General features: G+C 51.0%; 4 protein-coding genes across 8 annotated transcripts in view; 3 read left to right on the top strand and 1 right to left on the bottom strand.

Annotated features, from left to right (window-relative positions):
* Positions 1-106: 106 nt before the first annotated feature.
* Positions 107-10,805, top strand: psmb6 (proteasome 20S subunit beta 6). Of its 4 annotated transcripts, none has more exons than XM_041031024.1 (8): positions 107-257; positions 849-916; positions 1,045-1,110; positions 1,229-1,294; positions 1,388-1,517; positions 1,850-1,994; positions 2,148-2,284; positions 10,763-10,805. In XM_041031024.1, exons 1-7 carry the CDS (start codon positions 159-161, stop codon positions 2,273-2,275), a joined length of 702 nt encoding a protein of 233 aa, XP_040886958.1. In that variant the 5' UTR covers positions 107-158; the 3' UTR covers positions 2,276-2,284; positions 10,763-10,805. The 4 variants fall into 4 exon arrangements, with proteins under 4 accessions (XP_040886958.1, XP_040886956.1, XP_040886957.1 ...); XM_041031022.1 differs by lacking the exon at positions 10,763-10,805 and adding an exon at positions 5,250-5,299 and having other exon boundaries at positions 2,148-2,300; XM_041031023.1 differs by lacking the exon at positions 10,763-10,805 and adding an exon at positions 5,250-5,296 and having other exon boundaries at positions 2,148-2,296.
* LOC121176878 (ephrin type-B receptor 4b-like) lies at positions 4,708-14,575 on the top strand. The gene is made up of 21 exons (XM_041030992.1): positions 4,708-4,838; positions 6,697-6,767; positions 7,007-7,149; positions 7,234-7,597; positions 7,856-8,018; positions 8,993-9,148; positions 9,365-9,513; positions 9,616-9,820; positions 9,936-10,063; positions 10,148-10,313; positions 10,565-10,661; positions 11,021-11,079; positions 11,202-11,315; positions 11,387-11,634; positions 11,737-11,883; positions 11,985-12,053; positions 12,255-12,304; positions 12,390-12,489; positions 12,585-12,778; positions 12,988-13,146; positions 13,262-14,575. The coding sequence occupies exons 1-21, from the start codon at positions 4,733-4,735 to the stop codon at positions 13,365-13,367; spliced, it is 2,994 nt and encodes a 997-aa protein (XP_040886926.1). The 5' UTR covers positions 4,708-4,732; the 3' UTR covers positions 13,368-14,575.
* A 1,915-nt stretch (positions 14,576-16,490) lies between these two features.
* Positions 16,491-20,214, top strand: LOC121177437. The gene is made up of 8 exons (XM_041031771.1): positions 16,491-16,564; positions 16,787-16,891; positions 17,582-17,885; positions 18,204-18,296; positions 18,866-18,907; positions 19,337-19,366; positions 19,465-19,563; positions 19,683-20,214. Exons 1-8 carry the CDS (start codon positions 16,491-16,493, stop codon positions 19,950-19,952), a joined length of 1,017 nt encoding a protein of 338 aa, XP_040887705.1. The 3' UTR covers positions 19,953-20,214.
* Positions 20,212-20,891, bottom strand: part of mepceb (methylphosphate capping enzyme b) — a 5,651-nt gene continuing 4,971 nt past the window's right edge. For both annotated transcript variants that reach the window (XM_041030996.1, XM_041030997.1), the window contains one exon: positions 20,212-20,785. In XM_041030996.1, the coding sequence (XP_040886930.1) occupies positions 20,733-20,785 (53 nt within the window). In that variant the 3' untranslated portion in view covers positions 20,212-20,732. The remainder of the gene's footprint in view (positions 20,786-20,891) is intronic.

Genomic DNA, 20,891 nt, shown 5'->3' with positions numbered 1-20,891 from the left:
GCGCGCGCACACACACACACACACACACACACACACACACACACACACACACACACACACACACAGCTGACCAATCACGTGAACAGACTCCCAGGCAGGAACCGGCTCTAAGAGCCGCTTCGTTCGTGACCAACACATCAGTAACACATAGAGACAAGATGGCGGCAGCAGCGACAATGATGCCGCACTTCGTGCAGCGAATTTCTTCTCAAAACGACCTGGTCCCGGACTGGACCAGCCAGGAAGTCAGCACCGGGGTGAGTACAACGGCCGAGGTACCGGAGCAGACCGAACCAGACCGGGTTCTGTCCCGGTGCAGGGTTTTTACTCTGTAAACAGCGGCTGAATGAGACAGCATTTCTACAGCAGCTAGCGGCGGCTAATGGTAACTTCATTAAAGTTCTGACTAAAAGGAGACAGGACCGGACCGGACCGGGCAGGACCGGACCGGACCGGAGTGGATCGGGCCGGATCGGATTCAGTCCTGGGGGAAAGCCTCAACCTGAAGCTTTAATATAAACAGACTGTTAAACCTCAGCGATGAAGAGCTAATTGATTCTAATGAGCATAGATCTGTCTATATAATAAATAACGGTCTGTCCGATAATGGACCCAAACCGTATCACAGTATAAAAAACGCCACTACAGTCACTATCAAAGTACAAAGTTACCGTGCTCATTGAGCAGAATGGTTCACAATAAGAGTTATTGGAAAATTATTACTGATACGTTAATGTTTAAGCATCGTTAAACAGCTTTTGTGGTTAAATTCGTAAAAGCAAAGGAGAGAGAGAGTTCTCTGACCTAACACTACGACAAAACCCTCTCTCTGTCTGTCTGTCTGTCAGACCACCATCATGGCGGTGGAGTATGATGGAGGAGTGGTGATCGGTGCAGACTCTCGCACCACCACAGGGTGAGAAAACCAGAGTGGTGGTTTGATTAATCATTATTCTGTATGTAGTAAACATTCGGTTAAACCTGCCTGTCTCTCTGCCTGCCTGTCTGTCTGTCTCTTTGTCTGTCTGTCTCTCTAACTGTCAGAGCCTACATCGCCAACAGAGTCACAGACAAACTGACTCCGATCCACGAGCGGATCTTCTGCTGCAGGTGAGTCCAGGTGTATTAGATGCTGTGATCAGCTCGAGCTGTCCTCAGAGAGAAAAGCTGGAGATCAGGAGCTTTTAAAAAGTAAACAGTGTGTGTCTGGTGCTGTGATGTGTTGTAGGTCTGGATCAGCTGCTGACACTCAGGCCATCGCTGACGTGGTCACCTACCAGCTGGGCTTCCACAGGTAAGGCGGTAAACACGGCTCCATTTGATTGACGGGCTCCGTGTCCCGTCTGGTGCGGTTGATGTTCACCTGTGCGTGTGGTCCCGCCCTCAGCATCGAGCTGGATGAGCCCCCATTGGTGGAGACGGCCGCCAATCTGTTCAGAGCGAGCTGCTACCGCTACAGAGAGGAGCTGACTGCTGGGATACTGGTGGCAGGCTGGGACAGGAGGAAGGGGGGACAGGTACTGCACCACCTGTACAGGAAGGACACACAGACACACACACACACACCTGCAGTCAGGTGATCTGCAGGTCTGGACTCCGTCTCCTTAGAGATTAATCAGCATCTTCACAACATGACGACTCATGGTTAGAAACTGTAGGAAACTGCTGATGTCATCAAAGACGTTCAGACAGAACCAGTAACTCAGTGAGTCACTTCCTGCTTTATCCTCCAATCACAGGACAGAGTTCTAAAGGTTTTTATTTCAGATGAAAACAGAGAAAATGATAAATGTTGTGTGACGAGACAAAACAGTTGGTGTCCACCTGCTCACCTGTGTCTGTGTCTCAGGTGTACTGCGTTCCTGTGGGCGGGATGTTGGTGAGGCAGCCGGTGTCGGTGGGCGGCAGCGGCAGCACCTACATCTACGGCTTCATGGACTCCAACTACAAACCAGGACTGAGCAAAGACCAGTGTCTGGAGCTCACTGCTACAGGTACACGCTGCTGCTGCAAGGCATGCTGGGAGCTGGAGTCCACTGCAGGACCACTGGCTCTGACCAGCTGGGATTTTACTGCGTTTGCCTGATGAGGCTGTTTCCTCCACCTGTCTCACCTGTCTGTCTGTGTCTTACCTGTCTGTGTCTCAGCTCTGTCTCTGGCGATGGAGAGGGACGGCTCCAGCGGAGGTGTGGTCAGACTGGCGACCATCTCAGAGGAGGGAGTGGAGAGACGGGTCATACTGGGAAACCAGCTGCCTAAATTCTCCACACACTGAACACACACACACACACACACTCGGTGCTGTGTTGACATGTCCACATCGTGTTATTAAAGGTTTGAATCTGCGTTGTCGTGTTTTTATTGTGATCCATGTGGTTGAACCTCGTCTGATTGGCTGGTTGGTTCACGTGTCCTGGAAAATGAGAGAAAGGCAACAGAAACATTAGGTGTGGTCCTAGAGGACGGACGCTCAGACATGTCCTGCAGATGTGGAAATGTGACACGACGTGGACACGTGACCCTGCAGCTGAGACGCTGCTGCAGAGCTTTGTCTCTTTCACATGAAAGTTTGATCTGGAGTCTGTGTGTGTGTGTGTGGTCACATGATCAATGATAAACTGTGATATGAGCCTGTAACAGACATGTCCAGCAGGGACCTGCTGACCAGAGACAGGCACCTGTCTGTCTGACTGACCATCTCACTGTCCACCAGCGTCCTCTGAACAAGGAGGAAGGTAAGAAGGGCGGAGCTGAGATCCCAGGTATCACCCCACCCCTCCGCCACAGAGATCCCACAGGGCAATCAACACTCAGGTGTTACTGTAGAGAGAGAGAGCTGGACTGTGGTCAAACGTCGTTCAGTGAAATGAAGTGAAAACTTTAACGTCTTTCCTTTTTCTTTTCTTTCCTCTTTGTTTTTCAGCTCTCTGGATGGAGGCGGGTCTATCACCTGTCTGTCAAACTTCTCTTCTTCCTGTTGGTCTCCCTTTGTGTTCTGGGTTTGACAGACAGGCGGCAGTTTCCCACAATCCGTCTCTCCTGTTCCGTCCTTTTTTATTCCCTCTAACCTCCTCTCTTCTCCTCTTCCCTCCCTCCTTGTCTCCTTCCCTCCCCTCTCTTACCTCCTCCCCTTCCTCTCCTGTTTTGTTCCCTTTGCTCGTTGACACCTCGGCTGACAAAGACCAGGGAGGACACTCAGAGACGGGTGGCAGATACCTGACCCTCGTCCTTTGTCCTCTCACAGAGAAAAGTGATGGTCTCACCACAGTCTCCGCCTCTCTCTCTCTGCTCTGAGGTAATGTCTCTCGCCCAGTGTGAAACCTGAACCTGCTTTAATCCTGATTTCAAGGCGTCGCACTGAATTGTGGGAAATGAAAAACTCCTCTGTTTTCTGATGTTTTATGGAAGGTGTCATCATCACACCTGAACCACATCCACACCAAACTCCATTCATAAAACAGCCGATTCACTCACCAACCTCAAACAGCTGCTTCTTACTGTCACCATGACGACCGAGCTCCTCTAACCTTTACTAACAACTAATAACTAACACTGAGTCCATGGTCCAGGTCACATGGTCCTGACGTGTGGAACCTGGTTTCATACGTTCTGTCTGTGAACAGGTCCAAAGGATCTGGATCCGGATTCTGTGAGTCTGAGTGTGAACACGTGGATCAGCGAGTCGATGGTTCAGTGTTTATTCGAACAACCTGCTCAGTTTCCTGTGTCAATAAAGTTTCATTGAAAACTAAATGAAATAAAACAATGAAATAAGAAAACATGTAACAGCAGTTACATCACTCATGCACACACTCACGCGCGCACACACACACACTCACGCGCGCACACACACACACGTAGTTCAGTGTAAATAAATAAACATCAAATCACTGACAAACGTTTCAAAGCTGTAAACTGAATAAACAGCTGATGAGAAACACTGTGGATGTTTTTGTTGGTTTCACTCAGGAAGAGAAACGTAAACAAAAACAACAACAGGTAAATATTAACCATCAGCTCCGTGTCTGTTTGTTACAGTGGTGGAGACAGACAGAGACAGGCAGACAGAGAGACAGGCAGGTTCCTGCAGTCAGCGCCCCGCCCCCTCAGATGACAGACAGAACGGCCAGCCAATCACAACCTGCCGGGGGGCGTGGTCTCTGAGAACTTCGGCAGCTTTTGTCCGAACTTTTTGCTCCTGATCGGCTCCGTGGACGTTTTACTGGGAACACTGGGATCGCGCACCCACACACACACCCGCTCTCTGAATGTGTGTGTTCATCCTGTGTGTGTGTGTGTGAGTGAGTGTGTGTGTGTGAGACCTCCGTCCCCCAGTCGACTCCTCTCCGCTCGTCAGGCCGCCGCTCAGAGCTCTTCTCCCGGACTTGGAGTGAGCCTCGCCCCGCTCTGTCCTGGAGGAAAAGTGTAAGAGGAGAGAGGACAGAGGCGGAATGGGGGGGTGAGATAGTCTTGGAGGGGTGAGACAGTGTGGGGGTGAGGGGGTCACAGGAAAACCTGCGGGCAGAGTCCTGGGACCGGACGGACTCAGCTGTCTCCATCTTGGAAACTTTCTGTCCATCTTCGTCTCTGAGGAAAAACTGGTCTCTGGATCCTTCTGGACTTTTTGGGCTCCGATGAGGCGCGCGCGGCCGGCCGAGAGCGAGCCCAGCTGACGGTCAATGATCGGTGATCGATAGGTCTGATCGGCTGCGGATTTGGCCGGACCCGGAGCATGGAGGGCCGGAGGGGACCGCGGGCCCCCGTGGCCCCGGGACGGGCCTCCTCCTGCGGGCTGCTCCTCCCGCTGCTCCTGCTGAGCTGCTGCTGGGCCGAGGAAGGTAAGAGAAGACGGTGTGTCCTCTGTCAGCTGCCGTACTCACACAGGATCACTGTGCTGCTGATCAAAAGGATCGATAGGATTCAGTAATAACACAGTAACACCTGATGAACCAATCAGAGCCGGAGACAGATCAATATGTTGATGTCACTGATTCATCTGATCTGCTGCTGCACTGTACACTGACGTCACTGTGACATCACTGATCATTAATAATCAATCAGTCACCTCACAGTTCTGAAGGTGCTTTTATTTTGAAACTCATTTCAAAGTAAGTGTCTCAGTTGTGTTTCCTCCCTCGTTGATACATCTGTGTGTGTGTGTGTGTGTGTGTGTGTGTGTGTGTGTGTGTGTGTGTGTGTGTGTGTGTGTCTCCACACTCGAGCACACAGACCCTATAAAGACTGGATTCCACTCTCTCACACACACACACACACACACACACACACACACTCTGGTCTGGAGATCCACCAGCAGCCTCGGTGTCTCAGAGACCACCTGACCCGTCCCCTGTCCCCTCAGGACCACAGGAGGATTTGTCAGAGAGGAGGAGGTCCGACTCTGGGACCTGAGGACAGGTTTTACAGCTCAGGTCAAAGAGGGACGGGGTGGAACCTGCAGGACAGAACATTTACCTAAACATGAAAACACACCTGGACTCACCTGATCCAGTGTAATGTCTCATGTCCGGGAGAACAGGCTTCTGGGAGGAGGACTGTGGAGGACTGTAATGGTCAGAAAGTCTTCATTCAGAGACAGCTGAGGGAGGAGTGTTTACCAACAAGGTGAAGTCTGATTGGTCAGATTCACTGTCCAGCTCTGAGTTTAATCAGCTGACTGTGAGACATGATGAAACAAGACCACACACACACACACACACACACAAACTGTAAACAGTACATCTGGTGATAACAGTGCATGTTGAGGACATGGAAATTACCATGACAACACTGGCGGGATGTTTATAGAAGACACTCTCCCTGAGTGTGTGTGTGTGTGTGTGTGTGCGTGTACCTGCTCAGACACGTTGGTCCCCTCTGGACAGCGTCTCAGTCTGATCACTGGGATCCTTCAGGACCTGAGTCCAGGTCTCTGGTGTCTGAGGACCAGATCAGGGTCAGTCCAACACCCCAAACTGCAGAACCTGTCTCCTCTGACGAGACCAGATCGGGTTTGTTCAGTATCAGAGACCGAGCCGAGGATCTGAGGGACAGGAAGTGTGTCACAGTGACATCACCACGGTCGGGAGGCGAACCGTCCTCTCTGAGGACACCGGTCCTGATCACATGACATCATCGTGAATCACACACACACACACACACACACACACACACACACACACACACAGAGTGAATCACACACAGTATTTGCTCTAATTGTCACTTCTCATTTTAATTAAACCAGCAACTGTTTCACCGTGTGTGTGTGTGTGTTTCACTCTGTGTGTGTGTGTTTCACTCTGTGTGTGTGTGTTTCACTCTGTGTGTGTGTTTCACTCTGTGTCTTTAAATCTCAGTCTCTTGTGTTTTTTGACCTATTGATAAAAGAACATCAGCTGAGTTTAAAGGAGCAGTCCAACATTTTACCAACTCCTCGAGGACTTTGTGGAGAACCGTGGTTCCACAGATCCTGCAGGAGGTTCCACAGGTCTCTGAGGAGGAGGAGGAGGAGGAGGAGGAGGAGGAGCTCCTTCTTCTTGTAGAGATCCTTGTGGTTGTGGAGGTTGTAGATGATCTTTAAGAGGATGTGTAACACTTTAAGGATTTTAGCTTAGCTTAGCTAAAGCCTGGAAGCAGGTGGAGACCCCTTCACCTGTTCCTCCGTACCTGTCTGACTGACTCCACCTGTCTGTCTCTCAGAGGTGCTGATGAACACCAAGTTGGAAACGTCCGACCTTCGATGGACGATCCATCCTGCTGACGATCCACAGGTACGCAAGTGAACCTGTTAGCTTTCAGCTAACATGCACCATTGATTTCAATTACGGATGCTAACTCACGTCCACTCGTTGCCCCCTCTGTCCGTTCATCCGTCTCTCTGTCCGTTTGTCTGTCCGTCGGTCCATCCGTCGGTCCATCCGGCCGCCTGTCTGTCTGTCTGTCTGTCCGTCCGTCTGTCTGTCTGTCTGTCTGTCTGTCCGCCTTTCTGTCCATCTGTCCATCCCTGCAGTGGGAGGAAGTGAGCGGACTGGACGATGAGTCGAACAGCGTACGGACCTATGAGATCTGCACGCTGAACAGTCCGACGTCCTATTGGCTGAGGACACGCTGGATCCCCCGGAGGGCGGCGACCACGCTCTATGTTGAGATCCGGTTGGTGGATGTGATTTAGATTTTGTGATTTACGGATCCTGAGCGTGTCCGATGAGCGTCGTGATGACGGCTGTTTTCCTTCAGGTTCACCATGATGGAATGTTCTGGTCTGAACCAGCGTCACTGTAAAGAAACCTTCAACCTTTATCACTACCAGTCTGACACTGACGAGGCCACGCCCACTCACCCGGCCTGGATGGAGAACCCATACACCAAGGTCGCCACCGTCGCTGCCGACCACCTGCTGCGGCGCGGCGGCGAGCGGCGCTCCAACGTCAAACTGCTGCGCCTGGAGCCGCTGCGGGGGGCGGGGCTTTACCTGGCCTTCCACAGCCAGGGCGCCTGCATGGCGCTGCTGTCAGTGCGCGTCTTCTACAGGAAGTGCCCGCCCCTCCGCCGCGCCTTCACCTCCTTCCCCGAAACCATCCCCCACTCTCTGGTGGAGCAGGTAACCACACCGTAACCAGGGCAACGCTCAGCACCCAGCATGCCACAGTACACTCAGAGACAGTAACAGGATTTGGAAAAATAAAAGTTCTGACATCACTTGTGCTTATAGCACAAACAGGAAGCATCATGTTGTTAACAAAATAAAAGCTTCAACATTCAGATTAAAAAATAACAGTTCTGTGATTCATTTACAGACTTTGATTTTGAAAGTTTTCAAACGTGTGTGTGCGCGCGTGTGTGTGTGTGTGCGCCGCAGGCTCAGGGTGTGTGTGTGGAGAACGCAGTGACGCCGCCCGGAGAGCAATCACGACCTCCCAGCATGCTGTGTGGCGAAGACGGGCAGTGGGTGGGGCAGCCGACGTCCAGCTGCGCCTGTCGCCCCGGATACGAGGCGGGGGACACCGACGTTCGGTGTCGAGGTGAGAAATGAAAGAATCTTCATTCAGTTCGTTTTTATTTGGTTGGACACGTCTTAATCACCGCAGTGATCCTGGAGACATTAGGGCAACTTAAAGGACAGCGTGATGGGGCGTGACTTGGACTTTTGTTAACAGACTTGAGACTTAAGTCTGACTTAAGCCACAAAACTGAGGATTTAAGACTTAAAAACAAAAAACTGAAAAGACCTTGAGGACTTTGTTAGTGAAGACCTGAGACGTGTCCTGGACTCATCTCTGAGACTCTACATGTCTCTTAGTGAAGTCCTGTTGACTCTGGTCTCGTCCTAAAGAACCTGAGACTTGCTGAGACGTGACATTAACGCTCTGCAGAGGACGCAGTGCTGCACTCTGTCTCGGTGGATGAAAGCACAGAGGACAGAGACACTTTGGTTGTCGCAGCTTCCTGTTATTCTCTGTGAGGTCAGAGGTCAGCTGACAGCAGCCGGGGGTCGACTCTGCTTCTGGTTAACCCCGCGGGCATAAACTCACACATGGAGGGGGGAAAGTTCAAAGGTCAACCTCTGAGTGTGTGTGTGTGTGTGTGTACTCACATGCTTGGCAGGGGTGGGTGGTGATGACATCATGGCAGCATTTTCCACATCCTGTCGAAGCCAAGGTCACTTCCTGTCTCTGATTGCCTCTGTGAGGCTGCTGTCTCCTCCGTCTCTCTGTCGTGTCCCTCGTCCAGACTCCATCAGATCATTGTTCAGAGACAAAGAGGCGTCAGCTGCGTTTCCTCCTCTGAGCCGAGCGTTCGTCTTTAAACAGCAGCTCACTGAGCTCTGTGTGTGTGTGTGTGTCTGTGTGTGTGTGTCTGTGTGTGTCTGTGTGTGTGTGTGTGTGTGTGTGAGTGTGTGTGTGTCTGTGTGTGTCTCTGATGTGTTTTAACAGTTTGTAGATACAGAACCGTTTGAGATGCTAATGCTAATGCTAACCTGCGTCCTCCTCTCCAGCCTGTCCATCAGGACGGTTTAAGTCGGGGTCAGGACCTGGTGGGTGTAGCCCCTGTCCAGCTTACAGCAACACAGTGATCCCAGGCTCCGCCTACTGCCTGTGTCGCTCTGGTTACCATCGAGCGGACTCCGACCCACCACACGCCGCCTGCACCCGTAAGCCTCACGTTCCTTCTCTCTTTTACTGAAGATTGTGAGTTTAATTCACTCTGGATCCTACATTTCCCACAATGCACCAGGACAGTGTCATTCATTCATTACAGCCTTCTGCCTGAAAGCCTGATGACATAACTACAGCATCACACACACAAAACCTTGTTGGCCAGTCCTAAATGTCCCCCAATGTCCCCTGACCTTTGACCCTCCCCTCAGGCCCCCCCTCAGCTCCCCGCTCCATCGTGAGCCAGGTCAACGACACCACGGCGACTCTGGAGTGGAGCGAGCCGCTGGACCGAGGAGGACGGGCAGACCTGACCTACAGAGTCCTGTGCTCTGACTGCGGGACGACCGCCGCCACCAAGGTACGCCGCCGAGACCAGGTAGACCAGGGCAGGTTAGTCCAGAACCAAGACCAGGTAACAGAAGTCTGCCTCTGACTCCGCCCCCTCTGGTCTCCTGTTCAGGGATTGGTCGGTCCCTGTTCTCCATGTGATGACAGCGTCCTGTACCGTCCGGCGCAGCCTGGTCTGACTCAGCACCGAGTTGTCATCTGGGGACTCCGCCCACACACCAGGTACACCTTCACTGTCCAATCGCTGAACGGTGTCTCCGCTCTCAGCCAATCAGAGCCGGCCTCCGACAGAGTCAACGTCACCACCAGCAGAGACGGTACACAGACACCTACACCACATTACCCAGAATGCCTTTCAGCGTCTGCTGACCTGACATAACACGTTCAGTTTGATCCTTTATCGATCGCTGATTGGTCGGTCTGTGTGTGTAGTTCCTCCTCCAGTGTCTGGTCTGAGGAGGGCGGCGGCCTCAGAGACCAGTCTGACTTTAGAGTGGAACGTTCCGGTTCTGCAGAACCAGTACCACATACTGGACTACCAGCTCCGCTACAGCCCCAAGGTACGCACACACATACACGCACGCACACACGCACAGAGCTGATCTGATGGTCTGTGATGTAACTGCTGATGTCATCTTCATCAGGACGGCGAGGAGGCGGGTCAGTGGCAGTACGTGTCCACCAGGTCTTCTTCGGTGGTGCTGACGGGGCTGCGGCGGGCGGGGCGGTATCAGGTGCAGGTCCGCGCTCGCTCGCAGGCCGGATACGGATCATTCAGCGGCGTGAGCGGCTTCAGCACACGGCCTGATGGTACGACTGTAAACTTTATTTAAACTCTTCAACAGACATGAAGTGGAGGCAGGTTCTCATCGGAACGAGTCTGAACAACAGAGAAGAAGAGTTTAAACACTTCCTGTTAACGCCTGATGATGTCATACAGACTTCATCAGTCAGTGACGCCGTCGCTCACTCAGTCCTGTGTGAATCAGAAGATTTGAATAAAGTTAATTCAAAATAGAAAACAAACATTATTGTTTATTGTTTGTTGTTTGTTCCTGAAGGTGCAACTGACTCTTACATGGTTGTGACGGGTGTTCTGGTCTCCATGGGGACGCTGCTGCTCATCGCCATGGTGATGGTCGCTGTGTACTGTTACCGGTGAGAGAGAGAGAGAGAGAGAGAGAGAGAGAGAGAGAGAGAGAGTGTGTGACCCTGAGGTTCAGCGTTCCATTGTTCAGCTGAGGCAGGGAGGGAGCATCCTGAACACACACACACACACACACACACACACACACACACACACACACACACAGGGTGGGACATGTCGACTATATTAAGATGGAGAAACGAGACTGAGAGAAGAAAGAGTGTGTGTGTGTGTGTGTGTGTCGGTGTGTGTGTCGGTGTGTGTGTGTGTGTGTGTGTGTGTGTGTCTCTTGGGAAATGAAGAATCCTGCAGCTGCTGAAAAACTCTAAGACCTGTGTCTCTGTCTGCCTGTGTCCTGTCTGTCCATCAGCAGGAGGACGAGGGACTCGGAGGTGAACGACCACAGTGGACAGTATCAGATGGGACAGAGTGAGGACTGTTTCATCCTGGTTTTTCAGATTTGTCTTCAGCTTTTTCTTGTCTGACTGATCAGTGATGATGATGATGATGATGATGATGACGATGATGATGATGTGTCGTCCCTGTCGTAGCGATGAAGGTTTACATCGACCCGTTTACCTACGAGGACCCCAACGAGGCCGTGAGGGAGTTCGCCAAAGAGATCGACGCCTCCTTTGTTAAGATAGAGGAAGTGATCGGAGCAGGTAAGGCCTAGGATGGAAGGAACCTTCTGAGGAACCTTTACACCCTGACCACTTCTCCTTTACCTGTGCAGGTGAGTTTGGCGAGGTGTGTCGTGGTCGGCTGAGGATCCCGGGCAGGAAGGAGAACTACGTGGCGATCAAGACGCTGAAGGGCGGCTACACCGAGAAGCAGAGGCGGGACTTCCTGTCAGAGGCGTCCATCATGGGTCAGTTCCAGCACCCCAACATCATCCACCTGGAAGGCGTCATCACCACTTCCTGTCCGGTCATGATCCTGACGGAGTTCATGGAGAACGGAGCGCTGGACAGCTTCCTGAGGGTGAGACAGGCAGAGACAACAGCTCAGTGTGTGTCTCTGCTGTTCTCTGTGTAACCACACCTGTCTCTGTCCACCTGTCTGTCTACCTGTCTCTCTCTGCAGATGAACGACGGACAGTTCACCACCATCCAGCTGGTGGGGATGCTGCGTGGGATCGCGGCGGGGATGAAGTATCTGTCAGACATGAGCTTCGTTCACAGAGACCTGGCCGCTCGCAACATCCTGGTCAACTCCAACCTGGTCTGTAAGGTGAGACAGCGTCCCCACCTGTTTGCCCGTCCACCTGTCCGTCTGTGCGTCACTTCGTTAAACGCTCGTCAGCTGATGTCACGGTCAACCTTTGTTTTCAGGTGTCGGATTTCGGTCTGAGCAGGTTCCTGACTGAAAACTCCTCGGACCCGACGTACACCAGCTCTCTGGTGAGTCTGACTCGTTAGCACCAACCCACCTGTTAAACCGAGGAGACGGAGCTAACCTGCTCCTCAGGACGGGCAGCGAGGGTTCGAGGTTCAGCTGTTTTCATTGGTTCTGTGTGTCCAAAGCGTCCACTGTGCTCTTATTTTGAAAAAACTGCTCCCAGCATCCTTCCGTTGAGTAACTGACGTGTGTCATTTCCTCAGGGAGGGAAGATTCCCATTCGATGGACGGCTCCTGAAGCCATCGCCTACAGGTGAGTTCGGGAACTGCAGGCTGCTCCATCGTCTGAGTGTTTTCATGTTTCTGTCGTTAACTAACCATCATCTGATCGATCGCAGGAAGTTCACATCAGCCAGCGATGCGTGGAGTTACGGCATCGTCATGTGGGAAGTGATGTCATACGGAGAGCGACCATACTGGGACATGAGCAACCAGGACGTAAGAAAACACACAATGTGTTGTACTGCAGTTTGACAATAAAACATGGCCGTCGTCACTGCGGCGTGTTCTGAGCGTCTCTCTCTCTCTGTCAGGTGATCAACGCCATCGAGCAGGACTACCGGCTGCCCCCGCCACCGGAGTGCCCTGCCTCCCTGCACGCCCTCATGCTGGACTGCTGGCAGAAGGAGCGAGCCAACCGGCCGAGGTTCTGCGACGTGGTGGCGGCGCTCGATAGACTGATACGAAACCCCGCCTCCCTGAAGGTGACGCACCCGGAGGGACCGAGGTGAGGCTCGTTAATGCACCTCGTTAGGGAGAGAGAGGAGGGGGGTGGGGGAGTTAGTAGCTACAGTGGTGCATTCTGGGAAATGTAGGCTGCAGTGTTGTGTATAATAATTTTTATAAACATCAGAATATGAATGTGAGGACAGACAGGAAGTGGAGGGAAACCTCCCGGGTTCTGAACCTGCTGCTGATCTGGTCCATGTCCCTCAGTCCGTCCCAGCCTCTGTTGGACCAGCGCGTCCCCCCTCCTCTCTCAGCCTGCGGCTCGGTGTCCGAGTGGCTTCGAGCCATAAAGATGGAGCGCTACGAGCAGAGCTTCCTTCAGGCCGGATTCAGCAGCATGGACGTCGTCTCCCAGCTGGACACGGAGTAAGATGCACGACATACGACTCACACACGATGTAACTCTGAGCCAAACACAGCGTGATGCAGGTGCGACTGTTTACATGACCTGTCAGTCAGCGCTCTCCGTCTGTTTCCATAGAGACCTGCTCAGAGTGGGCGTGACCCTCGCCGGCCACCAGAAGAAAATCCTCTCCTCCATCCAAACGCTCAGGATACACAAAGCCCCTCCCACCCTGCTCTACTGACCAATCACAGCCCTGCCCTGTCAGACTGCCCAAAGCACTCTTTAACTTTGGTCCAGCCTGACATCCTGACCAATCAGAAGGCCTGAGGCCCACAGAGACCCCGCCCTCTAATGGCTGGACCAATGAGAACCACGAACCAATGAGCGAAGTTCTTTAAGCTTCAAACTGTTTGACTCAGGGTCAAAAAGACTCCGCCCACCATGTTATACTGACCAATCAGAGTAAACACAGCTCCTGGCTGGTCAACGCTCAGGAAACACTCGACCTGATTGGTCGTTTTATGATCCTGCCTCAGACCTTGGACAGTCACTGTCCAATCAGCATCCGGCACATCAATGACACAGAACGACACTCCCCTCTGACGCCGCCCTCAGCCCTGGGATTGGTTCCCTGTCCTGTCCATCACAGTAACAGCAGGACGGGATCTGCTTTAATGGTCAGAGCTGACGGGGGTCTGGACTCCTGACAGACATGGAGACATTTACCTTCAGGTTCTCTAAGAACTTTTGAAGAACTGTTAGAGAACGTCTGTAAGGTTCTGACTGTGATCCCTCAGGTGCTGGAACTCCCTGGAGACGTTGAGGACGAGACATTACACGTCTCCTGAAAGGACAGTGAGATTTTTAAACTGTGGTCCAGGATCTGCAGATGGTCTCGAGTCTGGGTTCCACATGATCCAGAACTATGTTCAAACCCTAAGTGGCACTGCAGACAGACCTGAGACTGGCTGAAACAGACCTGAGACAGACTGAGACAGACCTGAGACAGACCTGAGACTGGCTGAAACAGACCTGAGACAGACTGAGACAGACCTGAGACAGACCTGAGACTGGCTGAGACAGACCTGAGACAGACCTGAGACCGGCTGGTTTGGACGTGGTTTCCGATGTGATCGGTGACGTTTGGTTCATTGTCACTTTTCTGAGCTTCAGCCAAATCAGAACCACGTCAGAGACCGGAGACGCTCCGTCCTCAGGGACCTCTCTGTGTCGTAGAACTGTTGGTGGTTTGGTATTTTATCACTTTTTGTATCTGAGCTTTGATCACGATCCAGTTTTTATCCAGAGGATCAGAGTTTTTATATTAAACCTACATTTAAAGGAAATCTGTGATTTTTATTTTATAAAGAAAAACAGAAAAATGTTTCAGACCAAAGATCAGAATCTGTACGAAGACGAGCCGAAGACAATAAAGATGAATCGTCCAGCCCAATGACACGTCCCTCTGTGTGTGTGTGTGAGTGTGAGTGTGTGTGTGTGTGTGTGTGAGTGTGTGTGTGTGTGTGTGTGTGAGTGAGTGAGTGAGTGTGAGTGAGTGAGTGAGTGAGTGTGTGTGAGTGAGTGAGTGTGTCACAGTTTACCTGATGTGCATGTTTCTGGGATTGTGGGACGAAGCTGGAGCTGGAACATGCAGACAGCAGAGCTCAGACCGAGGTTCAGACCTGGTGTCGTCCTCTCCCACAGCTCGACCGACAGAAACGACTTCCCGACGTTCTGCTGCGAGAGAACAGGAGAGAACAACCTTAGAACCTGCAGGAACCTCAACCACATTTGTTCTCACCAAGAATCTCTGAAGTCCTGGAACAACACAGTTACTCTTCAGACCGTCTGAGGAACCCTCTGACACAGCCTCAGGATCAGAACATCTGGAACTCAGGAACCAGTGAGTCTCTGAGGACATGAAGACATGAGGACCTGAGGACCTCTCTGAGCCTCCTGGATCCTCTGTAATGACTCAGATACTCCTGGAAAACCTCCAGAGAAACTCCAGGAACCTCAGAACTCTCTCAAGAACCTGTGAAACTCCTGTAACACGTCTGAGACACGTCTGACAGAACGTCACACACACACACACACAGACAGATGTTATCTGATCTGAGTTCATCTCTCAACACTTTTTGTTCTCTTCAATGAGTCTCCTCCTCCTCCAGAGCCCGGCGGCCATGTTGGAGAGTCACTGTGTCCCAGTTTCACAGAAACAACACACACACACACACACAGCCTGCAGTGTGTGAGTCACTGCTCATTAAGTTACAACCTTCAGAAAACTGAAACAAGATCCTGTTACTGTGTGTGTGTGTTTTCATCACCACACATTTGATCACACAGTCTACACACACACACACACACACACACACACACCTCACACACCCTGATGCTGGACATCCTTCATCCTCTTCAGTGTTTGTTTTGTTTTTCCAGTTTCAGTTTTCAAGCCGTCGTCACGGCGACGCTCAGAGCCTTTCAGTCCGTACTCAGGGCACAGCAGCAGCTCTCAGGCTCCACTCACACTGTGTTGGATCTGAGGGAGGGGAGGTCAAAGGTCACAGCTGATTTTGGCTTATCTGGCTGAGACGGGAAAGAGGGTCTGTGTGTGTGTGTGTGTGTCTGTGTGTGTGTGTGTGTGTGTGTGTGTGGGATGTTGATGTGGTTCCATGTTCAGATTACCAAACACACATCTGGAAGTGATTAAGTCGCTCTCTCCTCTGTCTCTGTGCCGTCTCCATGGTAACAGGTGAGACCCTGATACCCTCGTGTGACCTCTGACCTCTCCCTGCGGTGGCAGGAGGAGGCTCCACTTCCTCTTCCTGTGAGCTCCTCCCAGTCACCACATTCCAGTTGTTGTTCAGGAAGTGATGTCGTTTCACTGTCTCCAGCCCTGCTGCTGTTCTGAGGGGGTGGGGTGGGGGGGGCTTCCTACGTTTCCCATGATGCCTTTCAGTTTCTGTCAGAGAAAATCAAATCAGGTAAACAAACAGAAGAATCTGCAAAAAAATCAGCTGAAGGAAAAACTTCACTCTGAACACAACACGCACACACACACACACAGACACACACACACACAGACACACACAGCAGCTGCTGGTTACACACAGAGCGTTTCATGTCTCTCTCCCTTCAAACATCTGGGACGAGTTAGAGAAGGAATGAAGGAGGGGGAGGGGTCACACACACACACACACACACACACACACACAGAGCAGATGTTAGTGTGTAGAATCAGTTTGTGTTGAACATGTTTCACCTTCACACAACCTGAGAGGACGGAGGGAACAAGGAGGGAGGGAACAAGTAAGGAAAGGAAAGTCTAAATGGACGGAGGGAGAAAGTGAAGGATGTGAACATGAATGAACTCAGTGTGACGCTGTCCTCTGCTGGACAGAGGACACATTACAACCTGCTCAACACTGATTGTCAGTGAGTCAATGGATCGATCGATTGATCGATCAGTCATAATGTAGCAGCTTTCATCAGCACAGCTCCTCCACACTGATCTGACAGCTGATTGGCTCAGAGGTTTGACCAACAGCATCATGTTTGATCACTGATCACTTTCTGATCAACTGAACTGAGATCTATCTGAGGTGGACACAGCAGGCTGAGGGTTCTTCAACCTCTGTCCCAGTTGTCCGCTGTCAGTTCAGTGAGGACGTCCCAGCTGGGTCTCATCCTCATCCCTGTGCTGGTTCCATCACCTGTCCCGTCCCTCAGTCTCACAGTCCTTCATCCTGGTCCTGTCCTCAGGTCCGACCTCGAGATCCGTCAGGAAGAAACATTTTGTTTGTGTGAATTCATATAAATAAATAACAACAACAAACAACTTTTCTGTCAGTTCAAAACATCAGACTGAATTTAAATATGAACGAACGTGTGTGTGTGTGTGTGTGTCAGTGTGTGTGTGTGTGTGTGTGTGTGTGTCAGTGTGTGTGTGTGTCAGTGTGTGTGTGTGTCAGTGTGTGTGTGTGTGTGTGTGTGTGTGTGCCACAGTAAATCTGAATCCTCCTGGTTGTGAAATGTGTTTACTGTCAGCTGGATGTGTTGTTGTGTTGTCTGCTGGTTCACCACAGCTGCATCAATCACACACTGACACATCTGGAACACACTACACGGCCAAAAGTATGTGGACACAGATGTTTAAAAGTCTTTATGTCAGAAATATTCATCCAATAATTAATAAATAAATAATGATGATGATGATGATGATGATCATCACCATCACTGACACATGAGGACTTTTACTTCTGATACATTTGATGCATCAGAGTATTTTTATACGGATGTGTTGATACTGTGGACACACACACACACACACACACAGAATAAATCAGGTTGTTTGTGTTGGTGGTGGGCTGTCAGTGGGAGGGGGGCGGGGACAGAGGAGGACATGATGACAGGTCACTTCCTGCTGAACAGACAATAAAAGACTGGAATCAGAGCGAGACTCATCCAGAACCTGCTGGACGCACAGACCTGGACCATCAGGACTGACCTGCTTCTCCCAGTTTGGACCAGTTCAGCTGAGTTTTCCCAGGATGTGGATGTTGCTGGTGATCTTCGGGCTGCTGGACCTGGACCAGGCCGTCCCTGTAAGACTGATCTCCATCGAACACCTGATCGGTTTATTGATCGGAGCTGTGACGGGTCCGTGACTCTGAGGTGTGTGTTGTGTTCACAGTCACCAGGTGAACGTGGGAGAAGCCTCCGGCTCGTTCTCCAGCACCAGGTGGACCAGACGACGGTGAGTCCTCACCTGCATCACTGAGAAGGTCAGAGACAAACAGGAAGCTGACAGGAAGCTCTGAGCGTCCCTCACCTGTAACTGCTCACCTGTCCTCTCAGCAGTGATGACACCTGTAGCATCACTGCAGTGTTCAGCCTATCGTAGTTCATCCTGGTGACAGACCTGCAGGGTCACGTTGAGTCTGTGCTAACGTGTGTACCTGTGGTGTGCGAGTAAACGTGTCACATGACTCTCACCTGGCAGGTCGTATCGATTCGTACACACACACACACACACAGATACTAACAGAATAACACTGTGTGTGTGTGTCTGCAGCCCTCTGCCGTCACTGATGTCACCCGACAGAAAACATCCTCCTCATCTTCGTCTTCATCATCAGTTTCCTCGGAGTCAAGCCAGAGTTCAGAGGTCAGAGTAAAACATACATCAAATGCTCATTGATCACATGACTCATGGTGCATCTGTGTGGAAGCTGCTTCATATCAGAGTTTAACTTCACACACTCTGCCTCTGTTTCATCAAACTGAACCAAACTGTTTCCTGTTCTCACTCGTTTCCTCACCTGTCCTCACCTATCCCACCTGATGTCTCTGTGAGGACTGCTCGCTCGCTCCCCCTCCCTCCTGTGTTTCTGTCTCTCTCCCCCTCCCCCCTGTCTCTCTCTCTCTCTGTGGTCTGTGCTGTGTCTGTAGCCCCGCCCCTCCCCCTCCTGCTCAGTGCGGACACAGACACCACCACACATCGTGTAGCTGACCAATCACAGTCTTTGACTCCAGTGACAGGAAGTTCAGACACTTTGACCACAGCAGCATCTAGTGGACATTAGAGGAGCTGCAGCTCAACACACTAAGTTTGAGGCTGCTGATTGGTCTGAGCGTGTGAGCTATGATGTCACAGCACCATGTGACCACTCACCTGTGTGCTGGTCTGATGGTCTGTGGAGGAAGTGACTGATTCTGGCTGATTGTTTTTAACAGGGTCCTCAACAGGTGAGAGAACGACAGAACCTGGAGAACACGGTAACACACACACACACACACACACACACACCTGTACAGGAATTAAATTACAGACATTATTAAAAACTGATGAACAGACAAGAACTACAACTCCCAGAATGCATTTCACGTTCCATTCACAGAGCTTGATGTTCAGTCAGCTGAGCCTCCAACAGCAGGTGGAAGCTAAACATGATTTTACCATGTGCAGTTTCAGTCAGTTCACTTTTCCCATAGTCTGTTTACGAGCAGCCGAGGATCATGGGTACTGTAGTTTTTATATTTGGAAACAAAGTGTGAATCATTCAAACTGGAGTCAGATCAGAACCTGTGTGATGGTTCCAGTAACAACCAGCAGCTGCTCACTCTGCTCCAATCAGGGACTTAATCAAAGACTTTGTCATTACTGGTAGTGATGTCATTTCCTGTGTATGATGTCATGTCCTGCAGGCTGTGGAGCACATGGACTCATCCCAGGAGGTGAGCTGTCAATCAACTGGATCAATCTGCTGATTTCAGTTTTAGTCACAGCGCTGACAGTGTGTGTGTGTGTGTGTGTGTGTGTGTGTGTGTGTCAGACCTCAGAGATCCTCCAGTCTCCCAGTAACAGCAGCACCAGTCTGTGGCTGAATGAACTGGTTTCACTGGGAGTGGAGAGCAGAGAGCGCCGACACAGGGTAACATCACTGTGACACGACACATGATGTCACGTCATTGCTGTCCACCTGAGTCCAGTGAGGACCAATCAGATCAAACAGTGACAAACTTCCTGTCTCCCCCCTCCCCCCACCTCCAGGTTCAGCTGCTGACCTCTCACCTCATGAGTCGACCTCAAACCAGAGAAACCAGTCCAACAACAGAAGTGGGCGGGACCACCACATACAGAGACGGGGCCATTCAGACAACTGGCGGGGATCTGGGAGTAGAGGGCGGGGCCAGAGGAGCAGAGGTGGACTCTGAGTCACCCCGACTGTTGGACGACAGCAGGGAGCGCGAGGATGTGCCAGACCACACCCACCACCATGGTTACCATAGAGATGAGGAGGGGCTTGAGCTGGGTCTGTAACTGTGGTCACACCCCCGTACTGTTGAGCACTATCAATTATTAATCAATCAATCAATCATCTGATTTATAACTGATCATCATCATCACTGTTTGTATCAATCGTAACAGTAGTTGTAGTAATCGTAGTATTCTGTAGCTGACATCTACATCCACGTCCTCCGTCTCTCACGTTCTGATCTTTTGTCCAAACTGAAGCAGCTGATTGGTTCGTCAGACTCTGAGCTGTGACACATTCATGTTTATTCTGTTTAATAAAGTTTAAAGTCGAGTTTTTACGTCCGTTGTTTTTTAATTCTGTGGTTTTATTAACGAGCATCTTAAAAACAAACTGAAGTTAACTCTGTCTGAAAACTTCGTCCCTCATGTTTCTGTGATTTCTGTCTTTAGTTCTTTTAACTTATTGAACAGAGACGAGTTCGATCATCAGTCGTTATTTGATCAGTCGACAGCTGATTGGTCAGTTCGTGTCTTTAGGTGGAAGCAGTTCAGCTGCAGCTTCTCTTTATTTAACAAATAAAAGCCATGAACTGTTATTTTGAAAAGACTGACCTATATAAACATGTCACTTCCTGTCAGCATCCTGCGTCCAATCAGTGTCCAGTACCAGAGGTCACACACTTTTCTTTGGCTTGATGAATCTATCACTAACAGGCTCAGGCTCAGCCAATCAGCTGTGAGCCCAGGAGCAACAGGTATCGTCTCCTCCAATCAGCTCCCTCCTGTCAGAGGACGATGGGCTGCACTGCCCTCAGACACGTGTCACAGCCTGTTCTGGTGATGTCACTTCCTTTGGGCGGGGCCTTTATGGAACAGGTAGATTGGCCTTTGGCTACCTGAAAACACAAACACACCTTAGTCAGAACTCCCATCATGCACAGCTGGAGGCTAACCGTCTCCAAACGCTAACATACAGCTGCTTCCATATGGTTCTCATTCAGA

The sequence above is a fragment of the Toxotes jaculatrix genome, chromosome 23, assembly GCF_017976425.1.
Source record: "Toxotes jaculatrix isolate fToxJac2 chromosome 23, fToxJac2.pri, whole genome shotgun sequence".
NCBI classification, from domain to species: Eukaryota; Metazoa; Chordata; class Actinopteri; family Toxotidae; genus Toxotes; species Toxotes jaculatrix.
This window is presented reverse-complemented; position numbering and strand designations above follow the sequence as displayed.

Bases quoted from the DNA above. Each gene is read 5' to 3' on its own strand.
- psmb6 (XM_041031024.1), top strand. From the start codon at position 159: ATGGCGGCAGCAGCGACAATGATGCCGCACTTCGTGCAGCGAATTTCT. The intron at 1,111-1,228 runs GTGAGTCCAGGT...GATGTGTTGTAG, and splicing joins GAGCGGATCTTCTGCTGCAG to GTCTGGATCAGCTGCTGACA. The intron at 1,995-2,147 runs GTACACGCTGCT...TCTGTGTCTCAG, and splicing joins TCTGGAGCTCACTGCTACAG to CTCTGTCTCTGGCGATGGAG.
- LOC121176878 (XM_041030992.1), top strand. From the start codon at position 4,733: ATGGAGGGCCGGAGGGGACCGCGGGCCCCCGTGGCCCCGGGACGGGCC. The intron at 9,514-9,615 runs GTACGCCGCCGA...TCTCCTGTTCAG, and splicing joins GGACGACCGCCGCCACCAAG to GGATTGGTCGGTCCCTGTTC. The intron at 10,662-11,020 runs GTGAGAGAGAGA...TCTGTCCATCAG, and splicing joins GTCGCTGTGTACTGTTACCG to CAGGAGGACGAGGGACTCGG.
- LOC121177437 (XM_041031771.1), top strand. From the start codon at position 16,491: ATGAATGAACTCAGTGTGACGCTGTCCTCTGCTGGACAGAGGACACAT. The intron at 18,297-18,865 runs GTCAGAGTAAAA...TGTTTTTAACAG, and splicing joins AGTCAAGCCAGAGTTCAGAG to GGTCCTCAACAGGTGAGAGA. The intron at 19,367-19,464 runs GTGAGCTGTCAA...TGTGTGTGTCAG, and splicing joins ACATGGACTCATCCCAGGAG to ACCTCAGAGATCCTCCAGTC.